Source organism: Acanthopagrus latus, chromosome 23 (assembly GCF_904848185.1).
Source record: "Acanthopagrus latus isolate v.2019 chromosome 23, fAcaLat1.1, whole genome shotgun sequence".
NCBI classification, from domain to species: domain Eukaryota; kingdom Metazoa; phylum Chordata; class Actinopteri; order Spariformes; family Sparidae; genus Acanthopagrus; species Acanthopagrus latus.
Window position 1 is genome coordinate 3,627,137 of NC_051061.1, and position 26,779 is coordinate 3,653,915.

Here is a 26,779-nt window from a genome sequence, read left to right on the forward strand (position 1 = left end):
AACCACAGACCTTATTTCAGGCATCTAACTGAGATCCCATTCAAAAAACTCCATTGACTTCAAGACCCAAAAATGAGTGTTTAAATGTTAACTCATTTCCTGGTTTTGGTCATTCCTGCAGCAACAAGTAGAATTTGAATGCTTCCAAGTCCCCTAATGGTGGATAAAAACCTGTTATTCTGGCATAATGTTGACTAAGATGTTGGTGAAAAATGATTAAGGTCATGCTCACACATGAGTAAGTTGACGAGATACACTATGTACATTAAGTCAACAATGTATAAATCTTCACTGCTTACTGACAACAAGATAGTGAGCATCAGGAGCCAGAGCTGCCTTGGTTTTCCCTCCTGTAGATGCACTGCACCTGTAAAATGCAATTGAAAACTGTACTTGAAAACAGGCGTTCTATATGTACTGTGGATGAAGGTCGACTGGTAAAGTCGTTCCTGATGCCACTCTTTCTAAAGGGTTAGAGAAAGCTGTCAGCATGGAATCAGCCGGCTTTCAGTCAATAAACCGTAGGAACAGTACAATAAGTGTATTTTTGGCAAACTCTCTTATCAGCCTCCGTCTAGACAGAGTGCCTGGCCTGTTCTGTACATACAGTGCACACATTTAGTTTAATAATTTATACATAGTGGTTTGAGAATGTTGGACATGTTGTTGACCTTCTCCTTATCAGCAGTATCTTGTCTGTCTGTGCAGTCAGTGGGTTCAAAGAACAAGCATGTGTACTCACACACACACACACACACATATGTATATGCTAGGACATGTTAACACTGGGAGCACTCACAAACACACACAGCAATGTTTTTGCACACAGATCAAGCTTGATTTTTTTTTCATGCTCCTCCTTGTTTCACTGTTGCTCTCTTTTGCTCGTAACTAGCCTGTATCTCATCCCTCAGTCATCCCTTCTTATCTTCTCATTATTTTTTTCCACTGGTCTTTCTACCAACTCATCCTGTCTTCTGTGCTTGTGGCCTGCCTGACAGGCATGTTGAGTGAAGCTTGGAGCAACATGGAGTCCTTGGCCTGGTTTGGTTGGCTTGGTTCCAGTGTGTCAGCATGATCTAAGGCCATGCTGTCAGCTGTCCTCCTATAGCGGTACTCCTTCCTATACAGTAAATAGATCAAGACTATCAGCTGCAACCAGGACAGTCATTTTAGTCCTTGCTTCAAATTCTGTTTGATGCAGGAGGTGGGATCAAACCTGCTAAAGGTTAGAAAATAGATTACTGCTGTTTGATGCAGTTTCAGTATATGTCGGGGTTAAAAGCTGGGAATTTAAATCCTGGTATTTCACCATATTTTTTTGTTTTTTGTGTTCACTTGTGTTTGTGTATTAGACTGTCTCCAGGCTTGATTCACACTATGGGGCAGCTGTTGTAGCTAAATACTAGGCAGTGAATGCAGGGATATAGATATAATGTGATGTAAATGTTGGCAAAATAAGGATGAAAACAGTGGGGTAGAAAATCTGTCAACATGAACAGATGGTTCAGTATCCCCAATCAAAGTAAAGGGCAGCATATATAGCGCATAGAGCATAAGTATAAAGCTTATAAGATCATTCAAATTAAAATGCTGTGCCTCAAGCCACTGAATCAACATGGTGAAATGGCTGCAGTCAACTCTCCGATGGTCCCCACAGTGAAAGGATTTAAATTTCATACTTTCTGGAATGTCACATCATAAATGAACGAGGCAGAACTCAGCATCATTGCTGAAGAGCTGTCTGCTCGTCTGTTCTGCATGTCTGCCAGTAGATCTGCATGTGATGGGATTTCGCTCCCCCCCCTTCCCATGTGGCCTCATGTCCTCCTGCGGAGATGCTCCTGTTTATATTCAGTTATGCAGGGCTGATTAGTCAGTCTTCTGGCTGCTGATTCCTGCAGTGTCACATGTCCTCGTTCCCCCTCATCCAATGTCCCCTCACACATGTCAACCTGCTGTGCTCAATCAAAGCTATGCATAGGCCTATGAAGACTCGTATGTGCCAGTCCTGTCACACAGACAGCGCAGACTGCACACACTACCCATTTAATGACAATTAACGGTTCTCCTTCAACACAAATTTCACTCAGGATTTTGTGTGAAAGCACCGTTTTAATATGTATAAATATCTACTATGCGCGTTTATTATGTGTAATAAAGCCTGATGATGCAGCACATTGCATTGCTAGTGGCTAATTTTAGCTTTTGTAAACCCGTAAGCAACCTTAGTTACTGTTGCTTTTCTGATATAGACTAGGTTATCGATATCAGACAAAACTAGCTTCTCGTTTATAGGCAGCAATCAATGATTTTCCTGGCTGAAATCAAATTAAATAATATTTATCATTAATATATATTATAATATATATAAGTGAAATAATATAGATTAAAATCAAATCACAAAGGGAATATTTAGCACATGGTCATGCAGTACAAAGCACACAGCCAAGCAATGCAAAACAGAGTCAAAGTGCATGTAAAAGCATACAAGACAATGCCACTAGAGAGCCACACTCACACAGATGAAGCCTCAATCATGGGAAGGCCAGCGTATGTTTTCAACAGATTTTTAAGAAGAATCTGCTCTAGTAACAAATAATGGTTTTGTTTTTTAGCTCATAAACACAGGGTAGTTGTCAGTACATACGACTTTGAAGAAATTGTTACACTATACACAGAATGTTACACTCCAAGGATGTCATAATGGCAGAGACTGTATGCTCGCTCCACTAACTGGATATGATGGACCGGAAAACTATTGACTCGACATTTCGACTTTTTTCTTGAATAATGCATGATGAGGTAAAAAAATGTCTTCCTCTCATTTTTTTCCTCAGTCTATTCAGGAATGTCAAAAATAGATTTTTAAAATTTGAATCGATGCATGATGCTGACAGACTCAGTCAGGAGATTGCCAAATATTCCAACCCCTAGTTTGATCTTGAGTCATTCTATACAGAAAGCTTAGCTTCATGCTTTGTGTACTGTGAGGTTCTTGATATTGGAACTGTAAAATTAGTTTACATTTTTCAAAAATGTCTGTGTGCTGCTCTATACATTTGTATAGTTTATTTATAGTTTATGTTGCCGCAACCTGACTGATTATCAATGGGATTAACATTACCAACCAACCATAACATTAGCTACCAATACTGATAGAGACCTAAAAGATAGTAACAACAGTTAACATTACTGATAGAGCCTAAAGAAGTTACCTGCTGAATGTAAGGTGGTCCTTAGTAGTGGAATTACACCGTCAGACTTCCCAGGTACATGCAGGTTGTTGAATCAGGCTGCTTTTACAGTTGAATATCATTTGTCTCTCAAATGATTAGTCATACTTTTATATTTACTGTCAAAGCAACTACTTGTTTCATCAATTAAAGATGACTTTTTAATACTTATTCACTGTTGTTTATGTCGAAATGAATGTGGAAAAGTGCAAGTAGGCTATTTGACCTTACTGTAATCGCTAGTGGCAGTTAACACAATATATTTCCAGTCTGAATTACATTTTATCTACTATAAAACTGTTTGGCAAGGACAGTGTGTGAAAAACCTTGTGAGTAGGTAAGACAAATTCCTAGACAGAGGAGAAGGTTAAACAGGGATGCGCACATACATTGAGACACTGGAACGGCAGTACAGTATTGGGATTCCTGTTTGTTCTGGTTTTATTTCTCAGTTCCAGTCCCTGTAGCCTTTTCAGAATGACTTAAAGTGATAAAATCCAAAATTAGATTGGATGGGCGAGAAGCTGAGGGATGAACTCCTGGTCATATACTGTATAAGCAGAAGATTAGAAGAGGAAGGTGAGGTCAGAGGCAGGAAGACTGGGCTAGAGGTTATTAAGTCCATCCGATAACGGAGTAGTCACAGGTTTTATCCACACCACCAGTACTGTGCCCTCAGGTTCATAGAACTGTTTATCCTCAGCAGCAAAACTCTGAAAGGAGATTCTGTTCAAGATAAACTAAAGAAAATGTATTCTGGTAGGAGAACAGGAGCATAAAGACTTTTTTAATAACGCCTTAGGTTTGGTTTTATAGCTTCATTAATGTCACAGTGTGATGCTTCCTCATGCTGCTTTAGCCATTTCTAGAATTTCTCTGAATAATAATTTGAGTCTGATGTGGTTTCTCCACTAGAATTACCTTGTCAGAAATTCACCATGGCATATTGGGCAATGATTGAATGATTGGTTTTGGTTTGTCTTTAATATTGATGTCACAAAATCCTGCAGGTATGCTCAGATAGCACACGAAGACTTAATGTAAGACTTTCTTTTTCCAGCGGAAAAATACCCTTCAAGTGTGACACATCATTCTTGAACAAAATGTAAGCCCTGCTATTGGAAATCCACATTACAACTTCAGGAACATCAGATAAAGGATTGAGAATGAGATACCTTATATAAACATTACGGTAACCAGGGTCTCTACACATGAACACGAGCATTGAGAACATTGTTTGTGTACACAGAGTTTACCAAAAAAAGAGTGTTTTAAAATCTCACGTTAGCAGTAGCTTCTTCCTCTAGCCGTCGTCATGGCAGCCCAGACGTACTCGGGGAGTGTAAAAGTGCCCCATGCACTCCCATAGAAAATGATCTTAAGCTGGAAATGGAAACGGTCATTCTTAAAAATGCCTCTTTTGTTGTAATTATGCTTTTACACGAAGGTTTGACTCATATACATTCACAAAAAAAGCCTTGGTTGGGTTTTGGCAAGAGTTTCACTTTAAGGTAATTCAGTAAACATGTCATGTCATTGTCTATCGCCGCTTATCCCTTAGCTTAGAGCCAGTACCAGCCTTGTCTCAGGGTGAGGGCAGGGTACTCCCTGGACAAGTCGCCAGCTCATCACAGGGCCCTCACTGATGAGCAATGTGTTCAGTATCTCGCTCAAGGACACTTCGACATGCAGCTCAGGCCTGCCCAGAGCCGGGATTTGAACCAGCGACCTTCCGATCACTGGTTGACCTGCTGAGCTACAGCCGCCCCCATTCAGTAAACAGTACAGCTGAATTAGTTATTGTCACAATTCCATAGTCAGCCTTGTTTTTGTTCTTGTCTAGGCAGCAAGACTTGGTATCAGATTATGATTGTTCCTACATGTTTCCAGCAGCAGGGTCAATTATGCAGCTGCAGCAGGGCCGCAGCTTCTGCTGAATGAATAACAGCAACAGTGGACAGAGAGATGAGGGGGAGTGCAGTCATTCTAACACATCCACATAAACAGAGAGGAGAGGCGAAAGGAAGGTCAACCCTGGCAGACTTACATTCTTGGCAGCCCTCACATTGGCTGGTCATTAGAGAGCGAGAGAGCAGGGAAGATGGAGGGGAGGAAACAAAGGAGAGGTGAAGGATGAGAGACCGCAGGGGTATGGAGGCAGAGGGGAGAGGAGGCCAAAGAGCATTGATTTCAGAAGGTCAGTCTTTGCTTTTATGTTACCTCAGTGTGTGTGAGATTGTTTGTACAATTTCAGAAACAAGGTATGGAAATAATTTCTGATCTTAGTTGCAAAGAACATTGGTTTTGGTTTGTCCCTGTATGTCAGTTTCTTTATTGTTTGACGCGTACATCTGTGTTCACATTCCTACAACAGAAGGAGGTGCTTTGTCTGTGGTTAAGAAAAGAAAAAGTTATGTTACTAGCTATGCCTCAGACCAATGGATGTCCGGAAATAGATGTCTCTTTATAACTAAATACAGGATGAAAAACACGCTTCAAGTTGTTGCCCAAACTAACACACTGACTGCACAGCAACATTACATTTCCATACGTACATCCAACAAAAGCCCCCAAATTCTGAAAACTGTAGTTGCAAAAGTCACCATATAGCATTACATCTCAAAGGCGATCTCTGCCAGAGTAAAAGCCCTTGAAAATAAGTGACATGTCAAAAAAACACAATGTTTTATGATCAATCAGTCTATAATGATATAAGACACAGACAGGTAGTAAACCTCTATTGGAACAGGATAATATTTGGCCAAGAAGGTGAAACAAAAATAGTCTCCTTAAGATGTAGTATTACTTTGACTTGATTTAAGTCAATTATCAAACAAAAATGTAAAACATTTACTATATTCAGCTTCTCAAATGTGTTCTCTCTTCATTTCCTCTGTTTTATATGACTATGAATTAAATAATGTAATGGTTTGGACAAAAAAGACTATTTTTTGAAATTTCGTATACATAGTTATCCCAAAATAATCAAGAGATTACCATATAATGCAAACTATTACTTAATAATACGGCCCAGTTACAAGCATGATAGGAGAATCTCTCCAGAGCCTTTAAAGCAACTGTCTCTCTATAAAACCAGCAGATTAACTGCATCATCATGTTTGATCATTCTTGGCATATCTGTAATCTGTATCAGTGAGCAGATGGGTGAGCTTTACTGCATCCGGACAGCTCAAATTAGAATCAGGACCAGGGTCAGCATCCTCGACAGTGTGTGTGTGCGTCCATCAACAGTTGAGTGTCCTGAGAGTGTTGAGTGTCAGCTCAAATAGTAACTCAACACTAAACCTACTGACACTCACTCACTGTGTCAGTGGCACACTTTCAATTTCAGCCGGTAAAAAAGACACTTCATTGAGCAAGCAGCTGCAGCCAAGCTTCCATCCAAATTTAAAGCCAGTGTCAACCGACTGTCTTGAAATTTTGAAACAGGAAATGCAAATTAACTCTACTGTCCCATCGAGTACTGTTCCACAAATATTGGTTTGTTAGTTTGGAATGGAGTATTTGAGATGACCAGCACTAGTTCTGCAGGCTCACTCATCACCCAAAGTACCAATGCTACCATGCTTGGTTAACGTCATGATGTATTAGCTTTGGCCGTTTCCATGGGCAGTGTTTTAACTAGAAGAGGACTGACTTTAATGTTGAAAAGTGCTAAGTGCTGTATTGTAGCCAACTGGATGTGTTTCAGTCTCTCGAAGACGTTTCACCTCTCATCCAAGAGGCTTCTTCAGTTCTAACTAACTCGAGGGGAGTTGCAGGCTTTTTAAATCACTGTGGGAGTGTCCTTACAGAGTCATTAGGGACACATGTGAGCTCTGAGTTTCAGAGTTGTTAGGACCACTCGTGGGTTGCTAGTGCTAGGTGAGCCCAGGTGTGAATGGTTGTTGTGGTTGTTGTCTGTGGAGGGAACTCAGTACTGCATTGTAGGTGTGTGGTAAGTAAGCGACTTACTTATCACACATGTCCTTAACGACTCTGCAAGGAAACTCCCACGCAAGATTAAAAGCCTGCAAACTCCCCTCCACTCAGGACTGACTTTTGAGTTGCTCTTCGGCCGTTACTTCACTACCTGCTCACACACTCAGTTGGATATCTTGCAACATCAACATTTCCAAGTAATATAATCATGTTTTCAACTTAAAAAAAAAGCTTATAATATTGCCTCCACTCACTCAGTGGTAATCATTCCTTCCCATTCTTCTTTTCATGTGGTATTCATGAAGCTGATTTATTCCTCTTAGCTGGTCTTAGTGAAATATATTCAAATCACATTTCATTGCTCACAAACTTTACCAGACAGAAGATCTTCTATTCTCTGCCCATCACCTGAAACCCGCACAGGTATTTTAAAATGCTATTTGTCACAGGTCTTGACAGAACAGACATAAGGGGGGAAAAGTGTCAGTTTGACAGGGATAAGACACAAAATGGAAGTTAATGCACAGAACAAAGAGCAGAGACAAGTTTTTATAGCGCCAAAGAGATAAGAATCTAGACTGTGGTACGTCACGCACACACACGTTACTCTTACATGCCCACTGAAGCACGTACACACAAATATATAGACAAATGCGTGCCTGCTAACTCATTAGTGCACACACAGTTGTGTGCAGGCAGACATCTACAGACACAATGTCACATAAATGCACTTATGTATTAATATACACACACTTGCTGGGAAATGCACGCACAACCGCGCACATGAAAGCACCCACACATACACAGGCACACATACAAACACACACACACTGTCATCAGTCGGTAATTGCAGTTGCTGGCAGGGAAGCCGCAGCCATACATAGTCAATGAGAACGGGGAAAACAATGAACACACAGAGCAGATGATTGCTGTAAATAAATGAAAGTGGAGCGAGGGAGGAACGGAGGAGGACACGATGCGGCTGGCACAGAGGAGAATGGGGATTGGAAAGAGCGAGGGTGAAAATAAAGAGATCTAGGAGGAGGCTGAAATGAGAGAAGGCATGGATATGAAATTTAGTTTACCATTTTTAACTTTTCTGTGTCATTTGAAATATTGATAAGTACATTTTTTAGAACTTTGTGTCAGAGGGACTGCGGTAACTCCAGCAGGGTAAGGGAGAGGGGGACACAATGTTCTTTTCTGTTGCTTTATATGCTTAGTAAATGCACAGACATCACATGATGGTGGGTACAAAGGCAAGACGAGGGTCCGGTATCATTAAGATTTTTATGGAACTACTACTCTTAATTACAATAAATGTCTTACCAGCCATGTTCAACAACTCACTAATAACCATTACTATTAGCAAGCTGAATATTTAGCTATACGATCATGAATTCTGTTCTGAAATTATGAAAGTATCATCCAAGCTGTTGTTCAGAAACAGCAAAATAAGTATCCTAATTACTGGATGTAAATATACTTTAATCTTAGCGTATCTGCATGACAACTGACATACAAATGTGTTAGATTGTTTTTGGCGTGTATTTATTTCCCAGTGCTGTATCTTAAGCAACTGGAGGTGTTTCAGTTTCTTGAATATGATTCACTTCTCATCCAAGAGGCTTCTTCAGATCTGTTTTTTTTTTTTTTTTGTCACTTTTTTTTAATCCAAATATTCTTCCAACAATTACAGTGTCAGGGCACATCATACATAGATAATTCAACACTCATTCTTATATCAATGTCCTTATTATTCAGTGGTAATAGTGGTGTCCTCTTCTCGTCTTCTGTATTCAGTCCATTTTTCACATTTATCCTCAAATTGTGTCTCTTGTAGTCTCAGTTTATGTGTGATTTTCTCCATTACAAAAATCTCATCCACAGTGCACATCCACTGCTCTTCAGTCGGGGGGTCCACTCTGTACCACATTCTGGTAGTTGTTTTTTTACTGGCTGACAGCAATACTTTAACAAGATTCTCATGCTCTTTTTGCATTGTATCTTGTGTTAAATAAAGAATACATGTCAATGGTCAGCGTCCGTGTGGCCACGTGCTCTCCAGCATGGCTGCTGAGTAGACACCACCCCTTTCTTAATCTTTGGGGTTATAAAAAATCTGACCATATTCTTCCAGTTGAATTCTCTCCAGATCCTGGAGCTAGTGGACGTGCACTGTGTTTTACAAATATTAAACCACACTTCCTCTGTTATTTGTTCTTTTAATTCCTTTTCCCATTGTTCTTTGATATAAAGGGAGGAAGACTTTTTACATGACATCAAACTTTTATTAAGGACTGAGATTGTTCTGCGTTTTTTTACCTTCATAGGCTCTTGAAATACTTCAACAACCCCATTTTCAGTATCAGTTTTTATCTCTTTTTCATAATAATCCTTTATTTGCAGGTAGCGATATTGTTCATGTTCATTTAATCCAAATCTATCCCTCAACTTCTCAAAACTCTGCGGCTTACCCCATTCAACCATTGTACATATTGCTGTGATCCCTTTTCTTTCCCATTGTTTAAACCCTTTATCATTTATTCCAGGTGTGAACCTATCATCAAATGCAAACCAACTCAAATTCTTTATCTCTTTCTCCAGTTAATACTTTTCAACAACGGTATTCCATATTTCGATTGTAGTTTCGGTTATTGCATTCAATTGGTTACCTATTTTTCCCAGTAGGCCTTTACATGCTATCAAGTTTCGTACCTCAACGTCTGCCTGCTCTATTTCTATACTCTTCCATCTTGAAAAATATTCATTGTTCATAACATGTAGACTCCTCCTTATGTTATCTTGTGTTTGTCTCTCTTCAACAAAACCAGTTTGGTCTTCATCAATCAAATCCTGCATGAATGTCTCTAATCTTTTAGCTGTAATTGAGGTATAAAGTTTATAATCCACACTTAAAAGCGATATGGGTCTGTAGTTACAGCAATATTCTTTGTCTTTACCTTCCTTTGGAATAATAGAAATAATGGCTTCTTTCCATGAGGGAGGGATCTTGCCTGATCTGAGACTATAATTAAATGAGTCCCGGAGTAGTGGGATTAACTCTTCCTTGAATGTTTTTTAAAAGGAAGCTCCCATTCCATCAGCTCCTGGTGACTTTCCTGATTTTGCTAATTGCCTCTTTAATCTCTTCTGGTGTAATCTCTGAAGTCAATATTGCATTCTGTTTTCCTATTGTTGGCAAATCCAAGTTGTCTAGAATCTCCGTCAGGTGTTCTTCACCTACAGGAGTCGGTTGTGAATATAAGTTATAGTAATATTTTTCAAATACCTTTTCTATTTCTTCTGGTTCATATAAAGTTTTATTGGTCGCAGGGTCCCTTATTTTATGTGGTTTCTTCAGATCTAACTAACTGGAGGGGAGTTGCAGGCATTTAAACTCTGTGTAGGAGTGTCCTCACAGAGTTGTTAAGGACACGTGTGAGCTCTGAGTTTCAGAGACTTTAAGTCTTTAACTGGCCTTCATGTGGGTTGTTCTGGCCAAGTTGTTTACATTGGTGAAAGGTGAGAGGTGAAATGATCAACATCATCCATTGCATATTTTTTCATCAAGATTTCACCCCTGCCATGAGCCCTTCACAAAATAGAAGAAATAGAGTACTCCCGAACTTTCCAAAGACTACCTGTACCCGATCAGCATAAGGACGCAGGAGCACAACTCCATTGTCTTCAGTTTGTAATGGCGCCTTCTAAGTTGAGTGTGTGTAACAACCCAACAATCTGGCACGGATCAATGTCCACTGAATCCATCAAGTTTTTTCAGCTGTTTTTATATGTAAATAAAACATGTGCTTTAGAAATGGTGGAATGCAGCTAATGTTTGACTGCCTGTCGGTCAGTTGGTAGCCTGTGTGTCCCAGGTCTGGTTAAAGAGGCAGAATGTTACTTCACAGCAGCCATTAACATGTTTGCACTGATAATATCATCTCATACCAGAAGAACTTCATCTTCTAACCCTGGCTTTGCTTACTTAGTCCCACAGCAGCTGATGCACCATCAGCCAAGATACCTATCAGCTAATACGGACTGTAGACAGTACTCATGACTCAGGTCTTACCATGGATCATCCAAGGCCACCAATGTATACTATGCACTCTATGAACTGTAAAGCATCTAATTGTCAGCTGATCTTAACCATCAGGTAGACTCCAGTGTTGGACAGGTGTTTTTTTTCAAGAGCTACAGGAGCAAACTTGTCTGTTATTGTTTTAGTGAGCTCTTATTTGACTGCTGGAAGTGTATTTAGTTTTGATTATGAGTCTTCAGTTATTGTGCCTTTCAAAACAAAAGAAACATCTGTCACTATTTGACAGAGTGCAGAGAGAGTGCACAGGCACCCTGAACAGATGAGGCAATAGTGAACAAGATGATAGGCAATGAATTAAATATGAACATCTAAACCTACAGATGTGTTTAAGTGCTCAGAAAAATGGTCGCACTGTGTGGCAACAGTAGAAATGTTGCCATGACTGTTTATTGAACACACATTGTGTTATGAGTTCTAGTATGAACATGGGCATACCAACAGCAACCTCCTGGGGAATGCTGCATTTAGATTGTCTGTAATGAGAGAGAAAAACTGTTTCTGCTTTCCTTTTGGGCCACTCCACCTCCTTTGTTTTTGCATACGATGACTATTATTTTTCTCCAGATTTTGATTACATAGAGAGTGTGAGTGACAGTGAGAGAAGTAGACAGAGAGAGGTGATTTGGAGGAAAAAAGAGAGACGGAAAGAGATCATGCTGTGCTGCTGCTTCTCTCCATCTAATCAGCTTGGACGCCATCCAAGTCCTCCTTTACCCTGAGACAGACTAGAGGCGTATGTGCTTGCTTGTGTATGTGTGTGCACACAGATTGTGTCTGTGGCTTTGAATGTGTGTTGGAGAGAACAGGTTGAACAAAGACTTGGGTGTGTTTTTCACAAGTGTGTGTGTGTGTGTGTGTGTGTGTGTGTGTGGGTGTGTGTGTGTGTGTGTGTGTGTGTGTGCGTGTGTGTGTGTGTGTGTGAGTTTTGCAATACCCGTGCTAGATCTTTTAATTGCCAAGTTCAGACAGACTAGTACAGAATGTACACAGCAGAGTGTACATAGCTGATCTGTCTGTAGTTAATACACAGGACATTGATCTGAATGTACCCATGACCTCATACATATATACACCACAATGTCTATGTGTGTGTGTGTGTGTGTGTGTGCGCGCGCACGCGTGTTTGTTTTATTTCATGGCTTTCTCTGAAATGTTCCCCTTTTTTCAGCTTTCATTTTGTTTTGATGCAATAAAACATATGTTGCTGGAATAAGAAAATAAAAGATAAGACTGTAAAAGGAATACACAGCAAAACCAGCAAAATATTAATGAACACTTGCAGACTTAAGTGTCTGCTTTGTATATGTGGTTGATTTGAACACCAAAACAGTTTTTAATGACTCTTTGTGTGGTAAGAACTGAACAGTGTTAGCGAGTGTGATGCAACATGAACTGCCCCACAGTGGGAGCTACACAGGTGCTGCTTCCACATTAACACTATAGATCTATATATGGTTGCAAACATCTCAGATATCACATTGTAAAAAAGTATATTCCACATATATTCCAACTAAAAGAAACACTTGGTCTTTGCCTCACAGCACATTAAACCATGCAGCGCTTAAATATTATTGCAGTATTTGTATTTTGTATCCAGGAGTTCAGTGTTGTGTTTGTCTTGAGTCTAGCGATGTTCATAAGCAGTGATGAAATGTAGCTACATTAATTCACTCCAGTACTGTAGTATCTACTGCATACAATTTTGAGGTGCTTGTACTTTGCCTGGGAAATTCCGTTTTTCTGCAACTGTATACTTCCGCAACACTACATTTTGTAAGGAAATATCATACCTTCAACTCACTTTATTTATTTGAGAACTTTAGTCACTAGACCAAACCAGACCAAACCAAATTGGATCCAATAAGCAGTGAACTCCAAATGTACAGTACACAGACATACATACATATACCTGTACAATTCACATTTCCTGATCCTCTGGGTGACTTTCACTGAAACAAATGTTAAATTTGAACACAATATTTTTAATGTTACAAAAGTGTAACTCTTGAGTACTTCTTACAAACACCGTCCATTACTGTAGGTAGACTGCAGATGAATACACCATGAAGAGAATAAGGCTTTGAAGTTCTGGAAGCATTCGAACCCAAATTAATATAATTGTCACAAGTGGCAAATCTTGAGATTAAATGTTTTCTTGTTTGTGTTGGACTGTAGAGATAGCCTATCTGATCTCTCACACTCTGATGCCATCTACTGTCCCAGGTGGAGAAGTGGAGCTTAGCTACTCTGCTTTCTTTAAAAAAAATTGTAATGGGTTCCATAGCAGGTAGCATTGAATCTTATCTGAAATGGAACTGGCAGACACGTCACCACAAAGCTTAAGGTGCTGTTTTTTCTTTATTATTGTTAACATCAACAGATCCCTTACAGAGACTTGAAGCAAAGCATTTATTGTACAGACAAGTCGTGTCTGTGAAGCCAAATGAAGCCCAGCCATAGAATTCCCTGCCATCCAAAGACTATTCACTACACATACTACAATAAAGTCGTTTATTAAGCAAGAACACAGAACATTTTCAGGTTTGACACCGTAAATTTAAAGGTTTGCAGTTTTTCTCTATTTTAAAGCTCTTTAATTACTAAATATTTTTGGTTGCATGCAATTTGGGCTTAGGAAAACTTGACATTTACTATTTTCAGATATCTTAGAGACTAAAAGATAAGTCAGGTAATTGACAGATTGGTCGATAGTGAAGATAATTAGCTGCAGCCATGAGTGAAATATACTCAATTTTCATGAACTACAGCAAAAGCAAAAACCGATTGTCCGATTTTCTGTCCTTGTTTTGTCATTTTCTTAATTTATTATAGATGGATAAAATAGTAATCACCAGGGTAGTCAATGATAATAGCCAAAAATCAAGAGGTATTTCAGAGACAATTTATCAGCAGTGTCCCTGTGTTGTCTTCAATCATCAAGATGATTCCATTAAATGATGTTGTTAACACTTACGAAGGACAACAAAAGCACTGGGAAGACATCATGATATTAAAAGTTTGGGAAATGTTTGGTGTACCATTTTATAATAGGAGAGTGATCTGAAAGAATGATGCCAATCCTCCATATGATGCTCCTTGGCGTTTAAAACAGCAGTTTCTGCATTACAGTTTTGAGCACTGGTTGTGAAAACATAGCAGCGACACTAACGCACAGGCATAGTTGTCTGTATACAAATATGCAACCAAATTCTTGTGCATGAAATAAGTAATTGTATTTTTTGTATTTTTGTCGGTCAAATCAATTCTAAAGGAGTCTCCATATGGAGCTATATTCCAGTGTTTACAGTGTTCATGCTCAGTGATGTGAGATCAGCCTGTAAAAGCCGGGCTCTGCACAGGAAGCGGGTCAGCTCAGGTCACATTAACATCCAGATCACCCGTGTCATGATGACTCTGGTGCCCTCACCTGGCACTCCCTGCTCCTTGCATGGCAATATGCAAACAGCTGAGGTGGTGCAAAACATGTGATGGGCTTGCAGATCTATTTATAGGTTAAGAGTGATAGGTCTTTATTGGTATTATAAGTAGTATTGTTGAATTAAAAGTGATAGTGATGATGACTTGACACTGATACAGAAGCTCTCCAAGAAGAACATGAGTGCTGCCTGAAACTATGAATAGATGGTGTAGATGTTTCAGTCTCTGGCAAAATGTCCATGGTGTTACCAAGATGATCCAGCCTGAACCCTGCAGTCATAGAAACATAACACAGTAAATAGTGATTCATACGAACAATTGTATTATTTTTGACAACTTTGCAAACACAACTAGAGACCTTGTCATAAAGGGTCAGAGCCACAACATTGAGTGTACAAGCAGAAGCTCTGTCTGTTGTTTCCTTTGATTTAATGTGAGTGATAAGACATGCTTTCATGGTATGAATGACAAATACTATTTATTGAGTCATTATGTTTATGTTTTCAAAGAGGAGGCCCACTGTACATCACAGTGCATTGTGAAGTGCTGCACCCACCAGGTGGCACCACAAGTAGGATTTTCTGCATGAGGGACCACACAGATGCTTAAATCCTACTTGAATCTCCTACAGACAAGTAGCAAGACCAATTCATTAAAAAAAACTCTTCTGTTTGCTTTCTCTTATATGCAATCAGAGATTTCCTGTTAAATCCCTAAAGAGGCGTCTGCTCCCTCTACTTCATCAACATTTCCAGAATCCAGAATACACAGATTTTGTTAATTTCCTAAGTTTTCCTGCTGTACACAAGGTTAGGTTTCTCCTATGTCACTGTGAAGTCTTTTCTCAGTCTATGCAGACTGGAGACTTCGAGTTTCTGCATCACACTTGTGTATGCTGAATAGTGGACCGGGATTGACTTCCAAATTATTTGTGATGTCACAAATCATGATCGACCCCTTGAAATAGGACTTTTGAAAATCGAGTAATGAATATTAAAACAGCACTTTGGTGTCAACTTGGTGTCATCAACTCATCATTCTACACTGTGAAACATTCAAGTGTAGGATCAAGAGGAAAAGTAAAGTATCATCGGTATCCTCTAAATGTCTGAACAGAATTAATGGCAATCCATCCAATGGTAGTCTGATTTACCAGATATGGTCTGTTGGTGTAAAGTTATTAATTGAGTGCCCATTTCCCCCTTCTGTCCACTATCTGCCTGTACTGTTTTGAAACCCCATCTCTACATGAAACTACAACAAGGTGGCAACCTACAAGCTGAAACTGGCAAGTTACTCTAAGCTGTTCGCAGAGCTCACCTCCCCACATGTAAACCAAGTTTCCCCTGACACTGTTTTGCAGGGGCACAGTCATTGAACTGGACCAATGCTACCCAAGACAACTGTGATTGGTTTTAAGACATGTAAACAAGCCAGAGCGTTCTTTTTCCCCCAAATACCAGAATGAGAAGTAGTGCAGCCAGACGTTGATTCAGTGCCGTCACAGTGTTGTAGAGAGCCTATGCAAGACTAATCCAATAGTAGCAGAAGCATTTCAGTCCAAAGTGTTAGAATAAACAAAAGACCCACCAACAGACCTTGCCATTCCAAGAGCCTAGCTAGTTGGCTGAAAACATTTTAAAAATGCTTTAAATTTAAAATTTAAGTGCTCCCCTAATGTACCGCTAAAAATAATTTTGGAGGCAGTTATTTCAACCCAGACTTCTTGAGGTCAGTTTAATTGTTATAACCTCCCCAAGCCTGAAACAACCATATGTAATGTTTTGCATGTGTCAGAGTGCTTGCCAGGTGGAGAGTTATTTCTATATACAAACCTTGTTTTTTCATTGAATTCCCCACATGTGTTTAATGTAATTATATCTGACCTGCAAATTACTTTCTTCATTTTATCCTGTACCTTTTCCCTTAAGTCTTTGAGGCATTCAGTAAATCAGGCTATTTATATACTATTTAGCAAAGCTGCCAAGTTCAAGCATAAGTGTTTTGGTACAGTTTATTGATTTACTGTGTGTTAAAACCACAACGGTTTGGCAGAGAAGCTTAAATTTGCCTTCACTGTTTATCTGCATGGTCTAACTGTAGCTGTGGACTTAAGCAGCAAAAGGGTGAATAAAATGCTGAACAAACACCCATGAAAATTGCGAACTGCAATGTACCCTGAATTCCTTTCAAGGATTTGTAAGTAGCTTATAGTAAATTAGATTTGGTCAGAGCCTGTTTCCTCAGGAAGGATTGTTGTGGTGAATGGAACACGGTGAACACAGAGGATGTATTGTGAAAGCAGCCGTCCACATCAGACATCTCACAAGGAAATTAAAGAATAAATGGGGTCAAAGGGTCGGAGTGTACCTTTTAAGTAGAAGATGATTTCTTTTTAAGTACTTTCCAAGCTGTCTTTTGTATATTAGAAAACATTTGCCACTCGAAGAGGAAGAAATTTCCCCAATGCAGATCACTTTTATTGGAAATCCAATGATGCAGTCAAGACATTTTCCTCCTTTAGTGAAAGCCTTCATGGGTTACATGTGTAACTCCAATACCAATTTTTGGAGGATGGAAAAATGACTCAATTATCAATAAATGGAAAGTATATATATATGTATATATATATATATATATATATATATATATATATATATATATATATATATATATATATATATATATATATATATATGTATATATATATATATAGAAGGTAGAAGGTAGGTTGGTAGATTGCATATTGCATTCCCTCGATGTCCTCCAAAACACCACCTCCTCAGGCATGGAGAAAATAAAGGGTTTTAAGCAGTCGGTTGACTGAACATAATTGATCTAAGTCATTTATTCCAGGAAATTGTCCATGCATTCAATGGTTGCGGTCTTCCCAGTGTGATAAACTGCTAATTTTCTCTATTTTTCATCATTGCAAACTAAACATAAGTCAAAAAGACTGAAGGGTGGCAAAATGACATTTTGAAAAGTCACGTTAGGCTCAGAGCAGTTGTGACTGGCATTTTTCCCTATTTTCATACATACCACAGACCGAGCAGTTTATCAGTTAATTAAGAAAATAAGTTAGTTGCGTGCCTGAATAGATATCTTTAGCTGACAATTGATGTAATTTCAGCCTTTAAAGGACAAGACCTTCCTTGAGGAACAAATTCAATCTTGTGATTACTTAATTTGATGAACATTTAGTACTGAATGCAAACAAAATTTCTTGAAGAACAGAATGTTTTAAAACCATAAATGTGTTCCTACTTTCATCATGTAAACACGCAGGCACGTTTACAAGGTTAGCAGAGAAACCGCATGTGTATTATGTGTGTATTTAAGATGTAATAGTAAATGCTGAAACAAATGTTAATGTGTCTCCTCTCTCTTCCTTTCCAGCTCTCTTTTGCTTCCACTGATGTCTCACCCACCGTGCTCCTCCCAGCCAATCGCCGCCCAGAATCTCAGATGGCCGTATACTGAAGTGGCCACCAGCGAATGCTGAGCAGGCTGGCGAGCTCGAGGTCCGCCTCATTGTGCTGTGATTGGCTGCTGGATGGGACTGAGGCTGCATGGAGCCAATATCCAACAAGCAGGATAGCAACTCATCAGAGGGAGATGAGAAAGGGTGAGACTGCAAGTGTGTGTGTTACGTGTGTGTGTGTGTGTGTGTGCGCGTGTGTGTGTGTGTGTGTTTGTGTGTGTTTGGCCCAAAAATGTGATGGATTGTGCATCTGCATGTGTGTGTGTGTCCATCTTTGATGTCAACATGAAAGGGAAGCAGAGATTAACTGTGGATTTGACGGATGAAAGAATAGCTGTGGGCATGGATGGATGGATGGATGGATTGATGGATGGATCAAAGTATACACAGATGCAGAGCTGCATCAACTCAATCTTGAATCATCACAGTCCGTACACAAGCATGTGTACATTTCATATAGTTTAGAGAGGAGAAATCAATAAGGATAGACGGGTTGCATTAATGAAAGGCTGAATAGAACTTGTAGAAATGATTAATAAGAGATCAGTGATCGTGTAGAAGATAATGACGAGGATGTGGTCAGGCTGGATGTGAGGATAGACGGTCAGGGGGGAGACAGCGTTGTAGTGTATTTTGGGAGAGGTAAAACGGGAAGGCAGAACAATCCATCCTGCTGCCATCTGTGCTCTCTTCATATCTCCGGCACGTGCAGTCAGACACAAACCCAGACACACACACACACATTGCACACATGCTGTCTTCATCGCTTCATTAAATAAATTCACAGAGACTGACTTCAGAGCAGTGAACACAAACACTGAGCATGTCGGCTCCCACGCCGCACGAATGAGCTGAGAAATAATTAAAACTCAGCTTTTTAGTCCTTCTTACTCGCAGCAGAATTAGGTTGGTGTAGGTTTTCAAGAGTCTACTTTTTGTTTTCAGAATCGCACTTTTCCCAGTCACACTTTCATGTCACTTGTCATGACGGCGAGGTTATTACTACTGTCTCACCATTTGGCCAATCACGTGCGCTCTGCCTCTTTAGCTTAGCAAGCTTCAGCAGCTGCAACCAGCTTTAGGCAGTTAGCTCCTGTTAGCTAGAGCAATGTAAACAAAAACACTGCAACGCATGCGACCTACATAGCCGGCTAACTAGCTGCGTGGGGGTGGGCGCTCGGTTGTTGCATCAGCACCAAGTAGAGAGACAGAGCTAACAGCTGGCTAAGTCACTTCTGCCACATTTTGAATCTAAAGATCTGAGAGAGATGTTCAAACTTAGAACATGGTTTTACATGTCAAAATAACAGTGTCATTACTGTGTTCCTGAACTTACATCTGAACTAATAATAGTGACTGTTGCTCTCTGTTAGTGCCGCAAACAGTTGCACTGAGATGAAGCACTCGAGAACATGCATAAAGTCGCATCACCGTCACGGAAAAAACAGACCCGAGTCCTTCATGAGAAATCATCAGTCCAACAGCATTAAACAACTTAAACAAGTATTCCACAGGATCGCCTAGAAAGTCAAGAGAGGCGGGAAAGGTCTAATTTTTCACATCGAATTACAATCCGCTCTCATATGATGAGTAAAAAAAGTGAACAATACATGTAAATTGTCAGTCCCTCCCTTCAGTTTAGTAGTGACTCATATGAAAACATTCTTTCCATCAACATAAAGAGAGGTTTTCCCTGTGACCTCTAATAAAGCTATCATCATGGCTGCCCAGTGCATTGTTAAACTAGCATCTACCTGGGGAGGTAATTAGGCTTCAGCAGGGCCTCTCCAGGTTGAGTGTGTGCCATATGCATGTGTGCGTCCCAGTGCGAGCAGATGGATTTATATTATTGAACGTGTGTGTGCATGAAGGTGTATCAAGCCTTTTCAGGCAGCAGAGATATTGTGTTCATGTGCATGCATGTGCAGCTATAGGTGTGTGTGTGTGCACGTCTGTGTGTGTGTGTGAGTGAGTGCATTTGTGTGCGCATGTGTGGTGCGTATGCGGATTAGTGGAGTGGAGAGAGCAGGATTAGGAGCAGTGAGGGCAGATGGACAGAGAAAGCAGGGGACAGCTCAGGACGCCTCAATATGTGACAACAACAGGGGATTGTCGCTTTAGGTTTGTGCGCATGTGCGTGTGTGTCTGTGTGTGTGTTTCTCAGTGTCATTGAGCACGCACGTGTTGTTGCGAGCGCTGCCTCATGCCCTGACCCCTCCCCCCTGTGATTTCTGAGTCACAGAGCATTCTGGATACACACACGCACGCACACACACACACACACACACACACACACACACACACACACACAGTTACGCACACAGAGATGTTGATGAAAAACTTCACATAGCCTGGAGTAGGGGATGCTGAAATAGAATTTGGTGCATGTATGTGTGTCTATTTTTGTGTGCTTGTAACTGCAGTCTGAAGCCTCTAAATATTTGAGAAGGTGGATGGCTTTCAGGATTTCACTTCAATTAACATTTTAGATGGAGGGATTTTAACTGTGCGTGTGTCTGCACTGTGTATTCATACTAGAACAAACACGTATATTTGTTAAGATAATCCTTTAGAATTTCTTCTTGAGTTTACGTAAGTTTAGATTTCAATGTATACTGGAAGTCCCTATTTGAAATGGTTTTGATTGTAAATCATTGATATGACATCCATGAAAGTCTAACTGGGACACTGTGACAATGATATTACATCATCAGCTAGATAAAACACCAGTGAAATTATACCACTCTGCAGAAGCTGATATCCTACTTAAAAGTCATTAATTTTTCCAATAGACTTGTTTTTTTTCATATGACTCACAGTTTGATCACTTCTGAAGCTTGTATATGCATGTAACTTGCTGTTGAATCATCAAAGAAAAACAACTGTCTGGTTCAAAAAAGTCAGCCTGTGTGCATAAAAATAGAATATGAGACATTCATTCAGATTTCCAAGTGGAATTTCATAAAGAATCATCCATAACAAAGCTCAGTATTTTTGTCACATGCACCACTGACAGTTTGTTGATAAAGATTCTCAGTCATCCCGGCCGTGGTGATTCTAAGTGCTATATCGTAGGCAACTGGGCTTCCTTTAGTTTCTTGAAGACGTTTCATCTCTCATCCAAAAAGCTTCCTCAGTTTTAACTAAGGACACGTGTGAGCTCTGAGTTTCAGAGTCGTGGCCCCTAGCGACTCTGATTCTCAGAGCTCACACGTGTCCTTAACGACTCTGTAAGGACACTCCCACACAGAGTTTAAAAGCCTGCAGCTCCCCTCCAGTTAGAACTGAAGAAGCTTCTCGGATGAGAGGTAGAACGTCTGCAAGAAACACGTCCACTTACCTACAGCTCAGCACTTAGTGTTGCCACTAACAGTGAGTGAAAGCCAGAGATTCAACTGATCGGAGAATCTGCAGCTTAAATGAGCTCTCGCTCGGATTCTGGGTCAATTTTTGGATCAATACTATGATCTGGCTGATTACAGACACAAGTTTTCAAAGAGCTAGCAGAACATTGTTATGAACAGATTTCATGTATTTGTAATTTACTTAAGGCTTAAACTTAATAAGCTACAGCTGATCTGTTAGCATAAAGGTTTGGAATATTAATGAATGTCAGCAACACTTGGTGCTAGATGTGAATTTCTAGCCTTGCTAGCAGCACAACTCTATGGATGGCAGTCCGTTGCTCAGTCTGTGGATCTGACACAAAACAGAGATTGATGAGACCATCATAACATGATTTTGTCCTTCAGCATGAAAAGGTTTGACTTACCCAGAGAAATATCTTGAACAGCTTAGAGAGATTCTGATTTCCTTCTTTCATCTCTTTCAGAGGACCAAAACAATTTATTCTCCTGTTTGCTCTTGCTGGACATGGATTGCACTTACTCAGTTGTTACTCACTTCTTCTGATTTTTCTTGAGTATAAAAGTACATGTGTACTTATTCCTGAAAAGACAAAGCATTTAATGTCAGTGATAACCCACTTCCTGTTTTGTCTGAAGGCAAGTTAGTATTTGTTTTCAAAGAAGTAGGTGACTATACCAGTAACTGCACAGCTTTGTATGTAAAATGAACAAATAGGCTTTGTCCCTCCTCCACTCCTTTTCAAAGGGCCTTTCTTTCTCTTGGTGAGGCCTTGTCCTCAGGTGACCGCTCCGTAGTTGTACATTGAGTTTATTAGCTGAAGCAGCACAACAACAGTTCTGTATTAATTCACAAGCCTCTTTGACATTTGCAGTGCAGTGGTGAGGGTATCCTGACGCTGACTGCAGCATCAAACAAGAAAGAAGGTGTTTGTGTTCGCTGCATCAAATGAGATGATCATAGGTTTACTATTTCTTACAAATTACATGTGAAGCGCATATGATAAGTCACAGCTCGGTGACTTTTACAGATTACTTGTAGGAGTGATGAGGAAGATGATGTCAGGGATTGACTGCACTGTCCCCGAGAAGGCATCAATAGTATTCCTGTTTTGCTTTTGTCATGTTAAGGAGTTGTTCCATGGATCAACATCATGAAACATATTGTACATATGATCATTCTAGGCAAGACAAGCCAAACAAATGAATCATGACTTGTGTCAGGACATCACGAGGCATCTCAGATTCTGTGATCAGAATCAGAATACCTTTATTGTCTGGAATATTGTCTTGAATTCCTGAGTAGCTTGTCAACCTTGGACATATTTTCATTTTATTTATTTATTTTTTTTAATTATAATTATTATTATTGATGCAGAGCTTTCATTAATATACACTATACCGAACAAAATGAGTAAGTGTCACACCACATATTTGCTCCTGAGACCCCATCTCAGTTGTCACACAGTGGTTTCTGGGGTTTTAACTATAAAGTAAGGAATCTCCCTTGGTCTGTGTGTGTGTATGTTAAAATCCTATCTTGATAACCATTCGTTGGATCTACTTCACATTTAGCAGATTTGTTGTCAGGGACCCAAGGGAGTGTCACATTGTGGCAGTTTGGAGTTCAGAGATTTGTTTGTGTTATGCTAGTAGTGGATAACACAGCACCAGTGCCTTGGAGTGGACACATACATATCCCACTGATCATGTGAAGTAGGCCTCAGTGGACCATTGTCAATACTTAATTCATGTGACCTACAGACAGCCATAAAACACTCTGCGTCCAAGCTAACCCGTGGCTTCATGTCACCACATGACATGACAGTGGCATGGTTGCAGACAAAGTTTCTCCACAATTAAATTTAATGCAAGGATTTCATTTAATTTTAGCGTGACGGTCCATCACATGAAGTCTTTGATTACACTTTGATGCAAATATCTTGAAAAACAGTAACTAAGTGAAATAAGGCCTTAGGTTCCTCTTGAACCTTGTCCTCTGGAACCTCCGAACGTGAACCAGAACACACACTTCTGCAGCGTCACCCTGGAGTTCATCAACATCACAACAGTTGTCGGCTTGATTTCCAGCGACTGCTGGGCAGACATAAGAAGATCTGTCACAGTGGTGCCAGCCAGATAGTCCCTTAACATCAGTAAGACCGAGCAGGTGGTGGGGGATTACAGGCGAGCATTCCTCCATTAACAGAGGCAGTAAGATAAAGTCAGTACTTTCAGGTTCCTCAGCTCGCCCAAAACAGAGAATGGGATATACATTCAGGAACTGCAGTTGAGATGACACAACCGCAAGTGTATCAGCTAATGCAACTCAGGAAGTTCTACACATGTGCCATGGAGAATGGCTCGAGGCTGCATCATCACCTTCTGGGAGACAATTTCAGGCCAAGAGCACAAGCCCCTTATGAGGGTTAATGGTTCCACTTTTCTGTTATCTAGGACTTTTATCTACAACCAACATTATGGGCCAACATTATAAAAGAGCCCTCAGTCTAATCACTCTGCTCCCAGACTTTCTTGCAAAAGATACCTGAAAAAAAACATTGAATTTCAACAGCCCCTGAACTGCAAATGTTGTGTTACTGCTATCCAAATACCAACCTTTCATGGTTGCCCCTTGAGTTGTTGTGGAATCAACACTTTGTCCTCTACAAATTGCCAACAGAAGACATTATCCACTAAAAGTCAAGAATAATTATAGCTATAACACACAAACTCCATCCTATTGCGGATCTATGAATCACGTCTGTTCAGAGAGAAATAGCCAGGGATTTAGCATACATTTGTTTCATCTTGTATTCTTTTCAGGGAGCCCTTCCTGTGTCTTATCCTTCAGAAACCCACTTTAAAATCTATGCTTGACCATGTTAGAGACCTCCTGAGCTGAACTTAAGAAGGAGAAGTTTACCCAAATGAAAACAGTGTTGCATCATCCTCCAATTGAGGTAGCTGGGGACTTGTTCTGTGAAGCTCAAGTGATGTTTTGTGGGTATGAAACTTGATTGACTTCCCATCAGCAATTTTCAATTTTGGGTGAACTGTCCTTTAAGTCCAAATATAATATGATTATTATAAAAAAAAAAAAAAAAAACTCTAACATTAGATGAGTTCATTTCAGAAAAAATGCTTATTTACTTTGTTGCGTTTGTGAACAAAGAATATGAATGAATGGTGAATGAGAATATCAATACTGTTCTCTGGTGTATAATACATATGAATGTACCACCACCAGCAGGCAAGCTAAAAAGGCTAAATTCACTTACTAGCACCTCTTTGAACAAAAAGCCATATTTCCTGAGACTAAATTAGATGCATCTGTATTCGATATTTTAATACTTTAAATGTCTGTTGTGCTACCAGACCATTATTATCCGTTCAGTGTAGCAGTATTTTTGAGGGCCTCTAGCAAACAATTGGGAGGACACCAGGACACGTGAATGTGTCAGCACTGATAATGATATAACACTGTCACAAAGTCACCAGAGGAAAGCAACTGTATGAGCCCTTCTCAGAACCACTGATTAACCTCCCGTTTCTTAGTCTTTTTTTTATGCCAATGATGCTGTTGATTTGATAACAACCACAGGTTTGTCACAGTCCCGGACCGAGGCCTTGAAACTTTTGCACATGACAAGGTGAATTAGCATGCCACATCGTTGTCCTGCAACCAACTGATTACCTAGTGTGCCTATTAACATGATGGTTATTTGGCAGGACACTGAACCACTGCCCAGTCACGTATGATAAGAACATCGGCTAAACACCACAAATCTTTTTCAGCGCTGTTTTGTACTCTTCAGGCAGTGAGGAATGTGACAGATAACTGACACTGTGGAAATTACCTTGAGGTGTTGCTAAAACTGTGTTGCTAAGGCCTGACAAAAGGGTGACATTGTCAGTAAATTGTAAGAGAAGTTAGTGTTTACAAGTCAGAGGAGGTGAGTGAATAAAAGAGCAGTGTGAAAGGAGATGACGAGGGGGCGGAGAGGAATCCAGAATGAATCATTCACCATTTAAATGTGACAGTCCATACAGAAAAATGAAGCCTGGAGGATTTAGTAGTGAGGTTTATTTTTATTATTGCACTTTTAACAAGTACCCGTCTGTTGACGGCAGTCTTTCCTAAACTACCGCTTCGCTTTTGGTTCAAATTCTGGATTTGCTTAGCTACGTCATCAATATCTCAACAGCTATCGAATAGACTCTACCGATTGGTAGACTGGTAGATTGATGTTCCCTGACTCTCTACAAAAAAATTGGATGGATTATCAGGACATTTCTGTGTAGACATTTATAATCTACTTATGATACATTGGAATAACTTTGACGATCCCCTGGCTACTTTATCTAGAGGGCCAAAACAAAAACCTGAGGAGGGCAAAAGCAAAAACCTATTTCAATGTATATTATGATGCAAAGACAGCATAATAAATATCTTCATGATATTTGTATAGCTAATTTAATAAAACACTATAAAAACCTGCTGGGCCACATTGTAACTTGTGGAGGGAGAATCTGGCCCATGGGCCCCACTTTGGGCATCCTTAATCTAGAGCAATAATTAGGTCTAACATTTAGTTTGTTCAATACTTTAACCAAGTACCTTCAAAACTGTCTGTACAGCATGTTTAGTTCCTGCTGGCAGATGTCAGCATTGTCACTGTGAGTAGTTAGCATTGGACGCTTGGTCTTGTTAGAACCTTCCAACATGTTTACCTGTTGAATTGAACTATTTAGGTAAATATACATTTGCACAACACAGATTCCATCTCTTAACCGTGGCACATTCACCGCTTTCAGAGTTTCTTTTTCCAACAGCAGTGTTCCTCCTTTCACATTTCAATTCCAGTCACTTACCTGCTATTTTTGTAATAGCTCTTGATCTACCATCAGTCAAATCAACAAAACAACATTTCCTTCAAGGTTAGTTCACGATAAAAGCCTGCCAGCAGTTAAAATGGTGTAATCTCTTTCAGGGCTTTGGATTCTATTTATTTGACTCTTTTTAAAACAAGTCAGCTGCTTTAGTTGTTTAGGAGAATGCTGCAATGCTGTTTTGCTGCAAAGCCCCACAAAAGTCTTGTGGAATGTGAAACTTTTTTCAAATTTTCCATTGGCATGAGGCTGATAGGATGATTACCAAATTAAAGTTGTTTTGGTCAGCCTTCCTCTAACATTGATTGAAAAA

At 39.8% G+C, this 26,779-nt stretch overlaps 1 protein-coding gene across 5 annotated transcripts in view; it reads left to right on the forward strand.

The window, feature by feature from the left end:
• Positions 1-26,779, forward strand: part of LOC119013385 (thyroid hormone receptor alpha) — a 97,187-nt gene that overhangs the window by 42,905 nt on the left and 27,503 nt on the right. For all 5 annotated transcript variants that reach the window (XM_037087855.1, XM_037087861.1, XM_037087858.1 and 2 more), the window contains one exon: positions 18,124-18,352. In XM_037087855.1, coding sequence (XP_036943750.1) covers positions 18,297-18,352 — 56 coding nt within the window. In that variant the 5' untranslated portion in view covers positions 18,124-18,296. The remainder of the gene's footprint in view (positions 1-18,123; positions 18,353-26,779) is intronic.